Source organism: Haliotis rubra, unplaced genomic scaffold, assembly GCF_003918875.1.
Source record: "Haliotis rubra isolate DU_JTF1 unplaced genomic scaffold, ASM391887v1 Scf636, whole genome shotgun sequence".
NCBI classification, from domain to species: Eukaryota; Metazoa; Mollusca; class Gastropoda; order Lepetellida; family Haliotidae; genus Haliotis; species Haliotis rubra.
The window spans coordinates 532,892-549,884 of NW_025767342.1; the positions used below are offsets into that span (position 1 = coordinate 532,892).

The 16,993-nt window shown below is 40.2% G+C and overlaps 1 protein-coding gene across 2 annotated transcripts in view; it reads right to left on the minus strand.

Moving 5' to 3' along the window:
- LOC124256699 overlaps positions 1 to 14,132 on the minus strand; it is a 60,965-nt gene extending 46,833 nt beyond the window's left edge. Inside the window, exons 1-3 of one of the 2 annotated variants that reach the window (XM_046690671.1) lie at positions 14,024 to 14,132; positions 13,791 to 13,883; positions 9,794 to 9,840 (exon numbers count right to left, since the gene is read on the minus strand). In XM_046690671.1, the coding sequence (XP_046546627.1) occupies positions 9,794 to 9,840; positions 13,791 to 13,854 (111 nt within the window). In that variant the 5' untranslated portion in view covers positions 13,855 to 13,883; positions 14,024 to 14,132. Of the gene's footprint in view, positions 1 to 9,792; positions 9,841 to 13,790; positions 13,884 to 14,023 lie in introns of both variants that reach the window. The other variant, XM_046690670.1, reaches the window with a different exon arrangement.
- Positions 14,133 to 16,993: the final 2,861 nt, after the last annotated feature.

A 16,993-nucleotide genomic window follows, 5' to 3' on the forward strand; every position in this document is an offset into this window, starting at 1 on the left:
AGCAAACTTGTTCGTGTCCGAATTGTTAAAGGACACATAGGACAACATCAATTCCTGGATACAGGGCATATTGATGCTACACTGGGCCAAAGTTGTCAATGGTCTTAGTATACATTTGACGTCTGTCAAAATGTCGTCCCGCCGCTTGGCCTGAATATAATCGTTGTCCTTATTCTTGTTATATAAGATGTTTACACAAATCTCACTTGTCCATCATGGTTGATCTTTTCGGACACTTTATTTAACATAAGGAAAATACCATATGATAAAGGAAACTGATGCTTTTGTAAATTTCACTTGTCATAGAGCCGACCACAAACCAAGATGGCGGCCACTGACGCTACGTTGACGGAAAGATATTGTCCGTTTTATTATAACAAACTGTCTCGATGTCCTGATTATTTCTACTGTGTCCTAATTGTATTCGGACAAGAAGTACAACATAAGGACAATTAGTAGTCACTTACTTGTGTTAGAAATGAAACTGCCTATGCAGTGTTTCTTGTATGCAAGCTATCAAACCTGTGTTCTGATTGGTTGAGAAAGGTCACATGACCTCCTGATGATGCCTATAAATACGATCACTGGTCAAGGCCTGACACACACTCGATACACACTCGATTCGGATTCGATTCACTCGGGTCACTCGATTTAGATTCAATAAGACTTTCGGTCTGATTAAGGGCTCCTGCTCTAGTTTTTACCTGGCACCTCTACTGACTTAGATTTATCATCATAACTGCTTCTAGGTATATATTCTAAGTCAAATTACCATCAATTTATTCAATTTAATAACTATATTACATACTCAGTAACATTTCTGCAAGATATTTGAGTTGAAATAACAAAATAACTATTTCCTGGAGACTGAGCCTTGTCATTAGATATATATATATATACAGGCCGAGTAGTGTGTGATATTTACTGGCTTCATGTATTTTATTGCATTGTTAACAAAATCCCATCTGCATTCTTGCCATTGAAACAAAATTAAAACAAAGTTTGCACATATCACGGCAAACTTTGCTCTCTACCTCATCGTCTCCTTGTGTTATTTGTTTTCCCACATGCACCCCAAGGGTGTTACAATATTGCTAAAGCGGCGTAAACCCATACTCACTCACTCACTCACTCACTCTTATAGATGGCTAACACTCAATGGGATATTTTGCCTTTTAGTCCTAAATCAGCTAGTTTGGTCCATAGTATTTTCCTGTGTCGATAATTAGCGTTGATTCAGATTTCAGATTCATTTTTTATTCAGTATTTCGGGCCTAAAGGCCTATAGTACAAATACACTTGCTACAATTATATGCACGTGGTGGTTGTGGTGACATTTCTTGCATTGAAGACATGTTTTAAATAAATTGCAATAGATTTGATAATATCAATATTTTTTTAGAATTTAACAGACGACACAATATTTGTTCATCTCTTACAGGTGTTGATACAAATGATAAATACTTACTTCTTAAATCTAAATACGTGGTACACACAAATAATACATGAAATTCACTTTCAATATTACCTGTATTACAATTTTTACAGATGGATTCATTTACATCACTGAAAGCTCTATTGGGTTCGCGTAAATAGTGAATTCTTAAATCTTGAAAGCCAATTCTAAATTTACACAACGCCCGTATTAACGATTTGTCTTGTATGTTCATAATATAAAACTCCGGTTCTAACAAAGATTTATGAGAAGAATAGTGTTCTAAGAAACTTGAATTATTTATAGACATAGACCATTCTTGGAAGGAAATGTCCTGAAGACGTTGCTTAAAAACATATAAAAAATTACATTCATTTCCAACCATTTGTGAAATCCACACATGAGAAAATCCAGTCGAAAAAAGTAACTGTCTAATCTCTGATGCCCAATTAAGCTTGCCAATATCTTCTTGTAGCTTTAGGAAAATATAACTTTGCCTTGGGTACCTATAAGAATCGATTTTTAATAATTTAAGCCAAAATTTTATTACTCGTAATCTGGTGAGTACAAATATATTGCACCGACCAGTTTCCCCTAATACAGCCTTGTTTGAAGCATACTTTCCCAAATTTAGGAAGCATTTAAAATATGATGCATGAACCTTTTCTATACAATGAAAATATTTAGTTCCCCAGATTTCGGACCCATATAAAAGAATCGGTAAAATCTTACAATCAAAGATTGTACAGGCAGTTTTGAAAGAAATAAAAGAATACTTTTTGAATAACTGATATACAGATTGCATAGCCTTTGATGCTTGAACAGATAAACGTTTACAGGCTGTTGACCAATTTAGTCTGGATGAGAATATTAAACCCAAATATTTATAATACGAAACACATTTCAGCCTTGTATTACCATAATACCTTACCTCATCCTTTTTTAACACACCTCCATTTCTAAACACAATAATATTAGTTTTCTCAATATTAACACTCAAACCCTAAGTAATACAAAATTGATGCAAAACATTAAGTTGTTGCTGTAAACCATTAACTGTATAGGAAAACATCATCAGCAAAACGTAACATCATAATATCATCAATGTCTTGAGATATAAACACACCATGTTTACAGGATTTATATATTTCTGCAACAAGTTCATTTATAAAAAAGATGAAAAGAATTGGGCTTAAAATGCAGCCTTGACGTACTCAAGACCTTGTTGAGAACATATCAGTTTTACAATTACCAATCTTTACACAAGATTTTACAGATGAATACATATTATGAAGAAGATTGTATAATTTTCCATGGCAACCTGACTTAAGTAACAAATATAGAAGTTTGGCTCTATCAACATAGTCGAAGGCCTTTTTAAAATCTATAAAAGCACAGAAGAATCGCCCCTTAGGCTTAGAAAGATATTTGGAACATAAAGTCTGAAGGGTAAATATATTATCTGTAGTAGCATATCCGGGCCTGAAACCAGCTTGTGCTTCTGTTAAAATATCATTCAAGTCTATCCACAGACGGAGGCGTATTGATGTAAATATTTTCCCTGAAACATTTAGGAGTGATATACCCCTGTAGTTGTTTGGGTCGGTTGCACAACCTGACTTAAATATGGGTATAGTTAGTGCAGAGTTCCAGGCATCTGGAAATATTCCAGAGTCTAATACTGAGTTAAATAGTGGCTTAAGGAAAGCAAGTAACGTCGATTGTCCAATCTTAAAAGATTCTGGAGGAATTCCATCTTCACCAGGGGATTTACCAGTTTTCAGTTTCCTAATAGCCTCAGTGATTTCAAGTTCAGAAATATTATCAGACAACAATTGATCTATACCTGAGGAGTTCACACACTCATCACAATAATGGTTAGTTATAAAATCAGAAACATGTTGATCAAAGTCGTCATCTGTTTGAAGTTTAGATGGGTTTAAGAGATCCTTAAAATATAACTGTAGAGTATCTGGTGTTATTGGACATCCTTTGTTTTTATTCCGTAGAGAGATTTTTTAAACTGTTCCAAAATGTTTTACAGTCACCATACTTAGCAACTCGACACAGATCGTCTGCTAAACGTTTTTCCAAATTGTCCCTTCTCATAGCACATATTTTTTTTAATTGAGCTTAGATTCCACATACTTATCAAGGTTTTTCTTACACTCACATCTTCGGAATAAATTCAAGCTTCTGTATTAATCTTTTTTAAGTTCAGCACATTCACTATCAAACCATAATGGTTGTTTTCTAGTACTCTTCATTTCTGACACACAAAATCCCCCCGGCTGCACATGCACATGTAATAAGAAAATCATTCAGTTTTACTACAGCAAGATTTATATCAGTCTGTAACATAGCAAGAAAGTCGTCCAGTGCACTAGGTGATCGCAGAAGTTCTTTGTAAGTAGATGAAGCTGGTTCTGGTAACCTATATCTGGGAACAATAGTTAGATTTATACTATTTTTTGGTGCTGAAACGTCATTGAATACTGTCAACAGAGTACACAATACCGGCATATGGTCAGATTCAACACGGTCACATATCTTTAGATCCCAAACCTTATGGAATAATTGACTAGAGACTAGGAAATAATCGACTATGCTTGTTCCCATATGATAAATAAATGTGAGTTTACTGGGTGTGTCAGACTCAGTACGTCCATTTACTATATGTACATTAAATAATTTACATAGGTCCAATAGCTGTGTTCCATATACGTTTATATCGGGTACACTAAAAGAGTCAGTTTTATAATCATCTGGTAGAGGTAGGTATTCTGGGTTGTCATCAGTAATGAAGTCGTCCATATTACTTGTCCGAGCGTTGAAGTCGCCACTAAGTATAAATAGAGAAGCGTCACTAAAATCGTTGTAAATTCTGGTGAGTTTTTTCTCAACGAAGTCAATACCGTTTTCCTCTGCACCATTATAGAATGATGATTTGTCAGGGTGTACATATGCAAATCCAAGGAAAGTATGTTCAACAGTAGAATCATTGAGAACTTTTAGGAACACACAGTTTTGCCACTTGGCATAGACTCTTATACATGATGATGCTAACTGTTTTTTAACACACACAACAATACCACCAGAATGTCTACCATACTTTGATAGTTTAATAGGATCACAGATAAAACATTTATAGTCAGTAAACAGTGCATGCATATCAATTGAATCAATACACCAAGTCTCAATGAGACAAAATATGTCAAATTGTTTACAAAAGGTTTGAAAGTCTGTAAATGTTAGCTTTGAAAGTAAACAATGAATGTTCCATGTACAAATTTGTGTAAATGTGTTCTGTCTGTACGATCCATCATGTTTTACAGAGTAGTTTGGGCCTTGGCCATAATCCTATCTTGGAGATTCTGTAGAGTTGTTAGCTGACGTGTTTCGGTTCTCCCAATATTTACGCTGTCCAATTTGTTTAATGTCCTTCTTGTTTTCTTCGTGTACATATACTGCACCATCTATTATAAGTTTATCATGGTTCATGTATGCAATACTGCCATCTTCTCTTGCAGTTTTCATGAACGGGAACAGTTTGGAGCGTATATTCCTCACCCTCTCCGTGAAATCCTCCGACACCCTAAAAAGAGTATTACCTTTCAGGGTCTTCTTAGCGGTCTCGAGGATTTTACTCCTCTTCTTGAACAGAGTGAATCTCACAATCACCGTTCGCTTCCCAGTCTTCGAGTAAAGCCTGTGGGCTCGTTCTATTCCAACGGTATCAGCTGATTTATATGAAAGCTCATCTTGAAGAAATTGTCGAACTTAAACTTGTTTCTTCCCAAGTTTCACCTCTTTTGTCGTCTAGTCCATGTATTAATAAATTGTTGCGTCTTGACTGTGCCTCCATGTTGTCCACCTTTCTGTCCATAGCCTGTATCTGTGTCTTGAGATTTGCGTTCTCATCTTCGAGCGACGACAGTTTGTTATTGCAGTCAATTGTAAACAACTCCAGCTTCCGGTCAAGGGAGGTAAGTTGCGCCTGGATAGCCGACAGCGTTTTAGCGAGGTCGCAGAGTGTTAGTGCATCATCAGTTACCACCTCTCCTGGTATACCTTTCGTCGAGAGCCGTGTTTGGATCTGAGTAGAGTTTCAACATCTCCCGCTATCGCCAGCAACGTAAAAGACAAAATAGCGAGTCTCAGGCAGAGACGTATACCACCCGGCGTCCTTATAACGCGGTTTAACAGGGTGCCCCGTCTCACTTGGGGAGAGAATGTTCCAATTCTCGCTCTCCATGTTTCAGCATTTAATCCGAGAGCGATTTCATGCGTGCCACCATCATTGAAACCACATACGTGACTGTTGACGTTAGCGTTTATACATAGTCAATAGTTGAACGTCCTTGTCGGAATCATGGTCATGGAGTATCCCTGTACCCTCCGCCCAAGCATTCAATCGGCCGTTTAGGACACCACAATAAAGTTTATATATTGACGGGAGACGAGTAATGCCCCTATACAACATAGGGTGTCGAGGGTCGATCGTTGATGACTTGGGAATGGGGTTTATAATTCCTTGTCCCCATTTGTCAGTCACGATTCCTGTGCTAAAACACACGTTGAACAATCTAAGGAGTATTGGTATGACGTTCTTTCTGTTGAGTAATTCTACCGGGAATGTTGTCATTTCCGTGTGCTTTCCCGAATTTGGCTCGCGCGATCACTGATGTCAGTTCCGCGAGAGTGACGTCATTGTTCAATGTGACGTAATCTTGTACATCGCCCGTCACACTACCCGAGTATTCACATCCCTCAGGGTTGTCCCGAACACCGCTGTTGAGAAGGTCAGAGTAGGCTGTCTTCCAGGTTTCCGTGACGACTACTTCATTTCTGCATATGCTCCAATCTTCGGTGAAAATTTCCATGGGATATTTTTTACTCTGTCGTTCCCGATTCTTTTCTAGAATTCACCACTATTTTTATCACATATTTCTTCAAGCTCATTTTGTACTTTTAAAACATAGGACCTCTTGGCTTTTTTGGCTGCTTTGTCAAATATTTTCCTATGTCGTTTAAAATCTTCCCTGTATATGTACTTATGCTCATGCTTATTTATACACCACAGTTTTTCAGCAGAGCACATACTGTTCCCAAGTTTAGTTAGTTCTTCATTCCACCAAAGCTTTTCAAATGGTCTATTTTTGTTGTCTTCTGAATCAAGTAAAACGGTTCTTTTCACAAGTTTCTCCTCCATCTCACCGTGAAAAACACACTCATCATACTTGTTATCAGTGTCCTTGCATCGGTTTCCATGTCCGATGTAAGGAAATCAACAGAGATAGATGTTATTCCTTGAGTAAGGGTTGTGTTGTCGGGTTTAACGATTCCTTGGGTTCCAACTACAGACTCACTTTCCATTCCAACAGTGAGTGGTCCAACTTAAGAACTTCCTGTGCATCAACTGTGCCCACACACTGGGCAGACTGTGCCAAGACATTGGAGCGAGTAAATATTCCAGCTGTGTGGCGGCGGTCTGTAAATAATCGAGTCTGGAGCAGACAATCCAGTGATCAACAGCATGAACATCGATCTGCGCAACTGGGAACCGATGACATGTGTCAACCAAGTCAGTGAGCACGACCACCTGATCCTGTTAGTCGCCTCTTACAACAAGCATGGGTTACTGAAGATCAATTCCAACCCGGACCTTCACGGGTTCTACCATTTAGAAGACAATAGTTTCCATTCACTAAAAAATCAATAAAAACTTTACCATGAATATTGAGCGACTCTAGTGTCTAAGTCATAGAGCAACTATCTGACTCCATTTTGAATGAATGGCCTATCCGAATATCGACTCCTTTGGATAATGGATAGAGCGTCCCGAGAACGATCCTATGGTATTCCGACATATACCACAGTGGATAGTCTTTCCTGCTTCCGACGTTTGTGCATTGGCTTTAAAAACGTTTGCCAATCTACTGACATCTGGTTTGGATAGAACAGTTGCAACAGAACCTCTCCTAAGTAATCTAATGGAGAGGTAGTCTTTCTTGACCAACTCCGCGATGTACTGGATAGGTTGTTTGCCCATTCCTTTGTATTCTGGACTGAGGTTATCCTTTACCTGAATTAGTGGATATAGTGTTACGTGTCGTCTGTTCCTGCTGAGGTGGATAGACTGAGTCTACACGGAGACCATTTCCGTGCTGTAGAGGATGGACAGTATGCCTGGAGACCACCTCCATGGTGTAGAGGATCGACAGTATGCCTGGAGACCACCTCCGTGGTGTTGAGGATCGACAGTATGCCTGGAGACCCCATCCATGCTGTAGAGGATGGACAGTATGCCTGGAGACCACCTCCATGGTGTAGAGGATCGACAGTATGCCTGGAGACCACCTCCGTGGTGTTGAGGATCGACAGTATGCCTGGAGACCCCATCCATGCTGTAGAGGATCAACAGTATGCCTGGAGACCACCTCCGTGGTGTTGAGGATCGACAGTATGCTTGGAGACCACCTCCGTGGTGTTGAGGATCGACAGTATGCCTGGAGACAACCTCCAAGGTGTAGAGGATCGACAGTATGTCTGGAGACCCCGTCCGTGGTATAGAGGATCGACAGTATGTCTGGAGACCCCATCCATGCTGTAGAGGATCAACAGTATGCCTGGAGACCACCTCCGTGGTGTAGATGATCGACAGTATGCCTGGAGACCAACTCCGTGATGTAGAGGATCGACAGTATTCCTTGATACCACCTCCGTGGTGTAGAGGATCGACAGTATGCCTGGAGACCCCATCCATGCTGTAGAGGATCGACAGTATGCCTGGAGGCCACCACCGTGGTGTAAAGGATCGACAACAGGCCTGGAGAGCGACTCCGTGGTATAGAGGATCGACAGTATGCCTGGAGAACACCTCCGTGGTGTAGAGGATCGACAGTATGCCTGGAGAACACCTCCGTGGTGTAGAGGATCGACAGTATGCCTGGAGAACACCTCCGTGGTGTAGAGGATCGACAGTATGCCTGGAGAACACCTCCGAGGTGTAGAGGATCGACAATATGCCTGGAGGCCACTTTCATGTGGTGATGGATTGTGTCTGTTCATTGTATCTCGGTGACCTCCAACCCCTAACACCGACATAAGTCAAGAATAGTAGAAGCAGCCACCCACACACGTGCAAACACGTCGCTACACGGGTGAAATATAACTGTATGCAAAGTTGAACCCCAAATCACTCCACGAATTTTTCTTACGAATGGATAAATGAACGTGTATATTAACATATTATGTCCGCTTCTTTCGAGTTGTCTGATCGTGGACAAGGACGTGTTTTTGAATATGGGCGGGCTGAGGCTGAGTGAGTGGCGGGTTTACTAGTATGGGGGTGCATACAGAGATTCGAAACAGTATGCTTGGAGACCACCTCCGTGGTGTTGAGGATCGACAGTATGCCTGGAGACAACCTCCAAGGTGTAGAGGATCGACAGTATGTCTGGAGACCCCGTCCGTGGTATAGAGGATCGACAGTATGTCTGGAGACCCCATCCATGCTGTAGAGGATCAACAGTATGCCTGGAGACCACCTCCGTGGTGTAGATGATCGGCAGTATGCCTGGAGACCAACTCCGTGATGTAGAGGATCGACAGTATTCCTTGATACCACCTCCGTGGTGTAGAGGATCGACAGTATGCCTGGAGACCCCATCCATGCTGTAGAGGATCGACAGTATGCCTGGAGGCCACCACCGTGGTGTAAAGGATCGACAACAGGCCTGGAGAGCGACTCCGTGGTATAGAGGATCGACAGTATGCCTGGAGAACACCTCCGTGGTGTAGAGGATCGACAGTATGCCTGGAGAACACCTCCGTGGTGTAGAGGATCGACAGTATGCCTAGAGAACACCTCCGTGGTGTAGAGGATCGACAGTATGCCTGGAGAACACCTCCGAGGTGTAGAGGATCGACAATATGCCTGGAGGCCACTTTCATGTGGTGATGGATTGTGTCTGTTCATTGTATCTCGGTGACCTCCAACCCCTAACACCGACATAAGTCAAGAATAGTAGAAGCAGCCACCCACACACGTGCAAACACGTCGCTACACGGGTGAAATATAACTGTATGCAAAGTTGAACCCCAAATCACTCCACGAATTTTTCTTACGAATGGATAAATGAACGTGTATATTAACATATTATGTCCGCTTCTTTCGAGTTGTCTGATCGTGGACAAGGACGTGTTTTTGAATATGGGCGGGCTGAGGCTGAGTGAGTGGCGGGTTTACTAGTATGGGGGTGCATACAGAGATTCGAAACAGGGGCGGATACAGCTTTTTGAGAATGGGGCACACGTACTATAAGTACAATATATAACTACAGTAAACAGCGCACCTGACCACGTTGAAAGCAGCCACAGTAGTATGAGCAGTAGTTTCCAGTCTGCAAATAAGAAAATAACAGAAATCAGGAACCACAGTTAGACTAAAAATGACAAAGATTTGTTACATTGATATTCCAAACGTTTCCATGGTAACACATATGTATCACACGAACAAGTAAGAAACCTGGATTATGTAATCTAAAATTTCGAAACTCCTCTTTCACATTCTTTTTTCTGACTATATATACTCTCAAACTAAATTTAATAATTTGAATAAAAGGCCGGTTTCTTTAATTTGGTATGTCCCTGTAAGATGTTTACAGAGAATAATAACAATGATAGTAAACCAGAGTAAAGTAAAAAATGTCCAGCTTTAAAATGTAATAAAATGAGGTTGCGGAATCCAATAACAAACAAAACAAGTTACAAATCACACTGGACAACAATAATCATGATAATCGACTGTTACAAGTTTAAACAGTGTGCAATCTGATTGGACAATACTGTTTTGACAAAACAGTAGATGTGGTAACCTGTTGGACTATGTAGAAGGTGTCGATTGCCTACCCGAGCGTGCAATAGTTGATTCAACAATCAACACCTATGGTAGACTTTTAGCAGACTTCCTAATATCAGCTAATTTATGTATGGTAAATGGAAGACAAAATGTTTGTAATGATTTTACGTACATATCCACTAGGGGTACATCTGTGGTTGATTACTGTCTTTGTCCCTATGACATGTTATATAGGATTGAGAATATGTGTGTTGTTAGGCCAAATGGTGTAGCCACTAGGGCCGGGTGTGTTGGGCTGGTAAACCCACAGACGGTGTTAAAGATAGACCACTCAATGTTAACATGGTCTATACATTTAGATATGCCGCTCTGTGGCCCTACACCATGTACTCGTCAGCAGCAGACTAGGGTTAAATGTGATACGTCTAATATACCTGATAGCTTTATGCAATCTGATGACAGTTATCGGTCACTTGTGGACATTGTTAATAAATTAGAGTCATCCCAATTTGTACAGGCTGATGTAGACATTGCTTTTAACTCGTTTGTGGATAGTGTGAAAAATGAAATGCACAGTATACTGCCGACAAAAAACATACTACTTGATTCCCATGCTAGAAACAAAAAGCGTCGCCGTGCTTAGGAATGTTGGACTCCACAACTGGCACTTTTATGGAACGACATGTGTGTTGCAGAAAGGCGATGGTGTGAGTGTAAGGGGGCAGGTAGAGAGAATCTAAAATATGAGTATGTTCTAAAACGGGATCCGTTTGATAAAAAAGTCCAGAAAGCGAAGCGTGACTTCCGTGAGTTAGAGAGTTTGTGTGAAAGGGATACTTCAAAGTTTTGGAGGAAGATAAGTAAAGTGGGCGTGGGTTTGAGAGGAAAAAGACTATCCCCATGGAATTTCCAATATAGACACTGTTTTAGGGACGTGGAGAGATGCGTATGCGAATCTACTCAACACTAATTTTAGTTCTGATTGTACACGTGTGCCACATGACGCAAACAGTAACAGTAACAGAGAGCTCAATATACCTATATCGTTGGGGGAGGTGCAGCGGGCTTTATTGACAGCAAAGGGAGGTAAATCGCCGGGTATCGATGCTATTCCAGTCGAAGTGCTGAAAAACTCTAATTGTTTGTTATTTCTTTTTTAATGTATGCTTTATCAAGGGTGTTGTCCCTTCCATGTGGGGTAAAGGCGTTATTCCGCCAATCCCAAAGACCTCCACGGATGACCCCAGGGACCCGCTCGCATACAGGGGTATAACGTTAGCCAGTGCCAGTTATAAGCTTTACTGTGGGGTACTGAACAACAGACTGAGTGAATACATGGAAAGCAATGGCCTTTTACATGATAATCAAAACGGGTTTAGAAAGGGCAGATCTACCATAGATCATGTATATAGTGTTACATCTATTATAGAAACAAGAAAAAGTATGAACAAATCCACGTTTGCTGCTTTTATAGATTTTAGAAAAGCATATGATTGTATTGATCGGAATATTTTATGGGGAAAAAATGTTAGGGGTAGGATTTTTCATGCAATTATGTCAATCTATGATAACGTCAAATGTTGTATCCGTTTGAATGGTTTTAATACCCCATGGTTTGATGTTAATTGCGGTCTTAAACAAGGATGTTTACTTTCACCATTGTTATTCAATATGTATATTAATGATCTGTTGTTAGTTTTAGATATTTGCCGACATGCCAACCGGCGAAGGCGACCTCAAAAGCGCCACCACGTTTTAGATAATATGAATATAGGTGTGAATGTTGATGGTTTAAAGGTAGGTGTTTTAGCATATGCTGATGATCTTATTTTATTAGCGGAGAGTGAAACAGATCTTAATATTTTATCTTAATATTAACACATGGTGTGATACGAACAAAATGTCTGTCAATGAAAGTTATACATTTTAGGAATCAGTCCGTTGACAGAACCAGCTGTACATTTACTTGTGGAAATCTAAATCTTGAAGTTGTTGATTCTTATTGTTATTTGGACCTGTTACTTAATGAACATCTAGATTGTTCTAGAATGGCAAAGGCCGCGGCAAGTTCAGCCAGCAGAGCCCTAGGTTTGTTAATCTCCAAGTTTAAGCTCATTGGTGGTATGGAGTACCGAATTTTTACCAAACTTTATGATTCCATGGTGTGGTCTGTTTTAGAGAATGGCGCATGTATATGGGGAACACAAAACATGTCATGTGTGAACGCTGTGCAAAACCGTGCAATGCGATTCTATTTGGGTTTGAAAAAGTTTGCACCCAACGCAGCTGTGAGCAGTGACATGGGTTGGACTCCCCCTATCGTGCGCCAGTGGGGCAGTGTTGTCAGATTTTATAAACGTCTTTGTAACCTGGATCAATATCGACGAACGAGCAAAATCTTTCTTTGGGGTAACCACTGGGCTTTTAGAAGAAAAAGAAACCTTAATTTTAAAATTCATAAAAAGTTAGGCAGTGTTGATCTTGAGCACTTTATTTCCCCCACTAATAGTTTTAACTCCAAAATTATTGTACAAAGCGTTATACAGAAATTTTTTGATACTAATAGACAGGAGTGGAAGGAATCGGTAGGGAATAACTGTGGTCCATCTAAACTGGGGGCAAATAAGCTACGCTTTTATGGTACTTTTAAGGATGTTTATATGCCGGAATTTCACGAATCTCATCCCATGCCCCGCTCATACAGAAGTGCACATGCTAAGTTCAGATGCGGCACTGCACCAATTAATATTGAGCTGGGTAGATATAACAATATTCCACTTAACGAAAGAAAATGTTTTTATTGTAAACACTGTGTTGAAGACGAAGTTCATGTTTTAATTAATTGTCCGGTTTAAAGTGATGAACGTTTTAGTCTTTTAAATACTTGTGTGTCTGCCTGTGTCCGAATTTTAGTAATCTTACTGATATACCAAAAAACTGCTTTTATCCTGTCCAATAGCAATATCTGTTTTATAGCTGCCCAAACCTGCCATGTTATTTTAAAAAGGAGTAAATCCGTATTATATAACTTTTAATTATTGTTATTCATAATACATGTACATGCAATTTTTAAAGAATTTTAGGCTCTCATAATTCCGTTTGTAAATATATGGTTAATTAGTTTGTATATATGTATAACAGGGGTCAGACTTTAATAAATAATCTGTCTGTGTGCCTAACGAGCTTTGTGTGTGCATATAGAATTATATATATACTGAGCATCGCTTTTGATTTCATATGTATCAATGTTATTTCATCTTGAACACAACTGGCGGAATAATGCACATACTAATGGTTTTCGAAATGGTAACTACGGCGTAAAGATGTACGCATTTTTTTAACATGCATGTGACGTTTCCACTTTATAATACATATGTTTTTTTGGAGAGAACGTTAACATAGTACAATTACTTGACGACAGGAAAAGACAGGAGAGCTCAAAGGATACGTCAGCGGGTATACTACACAAATTAAACGTTATTCAACACTTACATGACATGTGCTGATTCACCTTTGATAGCCTGATTCTGGCGCCATTATACTCCGCGGTATCCATTTGAGAGTCATCCCAGCGTGAATCTGTACCTACAATAGGGATCAGTTATAACGGACTTGTGAAAGGCATGCCTAGCTACCCTGATAACAGTTTCAGTCTGAGTCATTCCTGCCGAACACATAACGCCATTTAAACAACTGTAAATTATATATAATATAACACTACTTACAAAGACGACCAGCTCTTGGCAGTCGCACTCATCCTCAGTCAGCCAATATGGCGCAGTTCCGTTTTCAAAGGTCCTGGTTATAACAACGTCCAGCGGACATCGACAACTGCTCTTTGTTCACAAGATCCCTATAAATAGGTGAGTGATTTATGAAGTATTTCTGTCATTTATTTAATAGCCTATGGGGTGTTTGGGTTGGTATCACCACCGGCAACAATCCAAGCTTGGCAAGGCATCTAATAAAGGAAGCATATGACCCAGAAAAGAGGAAGTCATCTGGAATCCAAGGGAAAAGACTGCATGTGATTGCCTACTTTCTTAAGTAATTATTATATTGTTTTCACTGATTTAGTATTTCATATCAATGTACACACATATGAATTTCAGTTAGCCTCTTATGTCTTATATGTTATACGCCAAAATAGAATAATTGGAACCGTATCATAATTTCTAGGTCCAGCTACTTTCGCATTTGAAAACAAAACAGTGTTCCATTCAGGAAAACATATTATGCTAACGTTCATGGGTGGTCATAAAGTGGAAATGTGATTTAGGTTGAAAGTGAGTTGGGATTTACGCCGCCTTAAGCTACATTCCAGCACAACTGCGGCGGAGGACTCTAGAAATTGGCTTCACACATTATGCCAATGTGGGGAATCGAACCCGCCTATTTTTTATTTGTATTTGTAAAGGCAATATGGCAATATCCCGAATCAGCCACCATTCAAAACTGGATATTTTTTAAAGAAACTTGAAGCTATAAAAATACTCGAAGTAACGAGAAATTAATCGAAGCAAATGAGAAAATAATCGAAGTAACGAAAACATATCTGAAATAGCGAAAAAATACTCGAAGCATAGACTTTGAGCGAATGACTAAGCCAGTCTTCCTTGCAATGCTCAGTACCTCGGCCCGCATCTTAGATACACGTGCCAAAAACTAGTGTCAAGCAAGTAAGGTTTGGACGGAAGAAACATGCCAAGGGCTTCCTGGGTTTCAGATGGGATTTCATCGGGTCTTGTATTGAAGATCTTTCTCTTTGTCCAGTCAAAGCATTGAAGATATATGCCAAGCAAGACGACGCAATCGTCTCTTCTTCTCTCTCTGTGATCTAAAACCTACACTGCGGAAGTACATGTTTATACCACTACTATTGCCTTTTGGAAGCTTTTGGTGACCTTTAAGGCCTGCATGTCGCGGTGTGTATTCCTGTGCACAGAGCCCAGGTCACATATCAATTAAAATTAAGCAACGTTGGCAGCGAGCAGCAGTACTTTCCATCGTACCTGTGGCTGCCGTCTGTTCTGTCCTCATTGTCGTCATCGCTTTCGTCATCGTCGTCGTCGTTGTCCACAGAAACAGGATCAAGAAAGGAAGTGTATTTGTAGTGATAGAATAGAATACGAGTTGTGCTGCTATCTCGGACGTATTTCCTGTCAAGCATCTCGTTAATCCTTTACAGCATAGCTGGAATATTGCTGAGAGCGGTGTAAAACTAAACTCACTCACTCACTTTACTACAATTACATCAGCTACAGCTGAATACTTTCTTAATACTGGTTTGGTATGAGTACTTGTTCCCATGCTGGGTATTCAGCGTGACGAAAGGGCGCTTTAACCGCTGGGCTACCCCGATGCTCCAGGTCATTTCAAGAACAGTGAGAAGAACACAGCGTTATATAATTTTCACGCGTCAGTCTGCAATTTAAGGTACATGGTTACCCTTACAATGTAAGATACTGCGTTACTCCTACACGTAAAGGTATAGGGTTACCTCTACAAGGGACGGAATTATCTCTACAATATAAGGTACAGGGGTACCCCTAAAAGCTAAGTTATATGGATACCCCTACACGTTAAGGTATTGGGTTACCCTTACAAGTTAAGGTACAGGGTAACTCCTACAAGTAAAGGTACAGGGTTACACCTACAAGTTAAGGTACAGGGTAACTCCTACAAGTTAAGGTACACAGTTACCCCATAAGTTGAGGTACAGGGTTACTCCTACAAGTTAAGGTACAGGGTAACTCCTACAAGTTAAGGTACACAGTTACCCCATAAGTTGAGGTACAGGGTTACTCCTACAAGTTAAGGTACAGGGTTACTCCTACAAGTTAAGGTACACAGTTACCCCATAAGTTGAGGTACAGGGTTACTCCTACAAGTTAAGGTACAGGGTAACTCCTACAAGTTAAGGTACACAGTTACCCCATAAGTTGAGGTACAGGGTTACTCCTACAAGTTAAGGTACAGGGTAACTCCTACAAGTTAAGGTACACAGTTACCCCATAAGTTGAGGTACAGGGTTACTCCTACAAGTTAAGGTACAGGGTAACTCCTACAAGTTAAGGTACAGGGTAACTTCTACAAGTTAAGGTACAGGGTAACTTCTACAAGTTAAGGAACAGGGTTACTCCTACAAGTTAAGGAACAGGGTTACTCCTACAAGTTAAGGTACAGGGTTACTCCTACAAGTTAAGGAACAGGGTTACTCCTACAAGTTAAGGAACAGGGTAACTTCTACAAGTTAAGGAACAGGGTTACTCCTACAAGTTAAGGAACAGGGTTACTCCTACAAGTTAAGGTACAGGGTTACTCCTACAAGTTAAGGAACAGGGTTACTCCTACAAGTTAAGGTACAGGGTTACTCCTACAAGTTAAGGTACAGGGTTACTCCTACAAGTTAAGGTACAGGGTACTCCTACAAGTTAAGGTACAGGGTACTCCTACAAGTTAAGGTACAGGGTACTTCTACAAGTTAAGGTACAGGGTACTCCTACAAGTTAAGGTACAGGGTAACTTCTACAAGTTAAGGAACAGGGTTACTCCTACAAGTTTAGGTACAGAGTTACCCCATTAGTTGAGGTATCGAAAAGAAAATGATACAGGATTAGCATCGTCGTTTGCACTTTCAAGGTGAGCATTACAAATTCGAGATTCAGAGAAGTAATTGTTACCAGCTAGGCTGG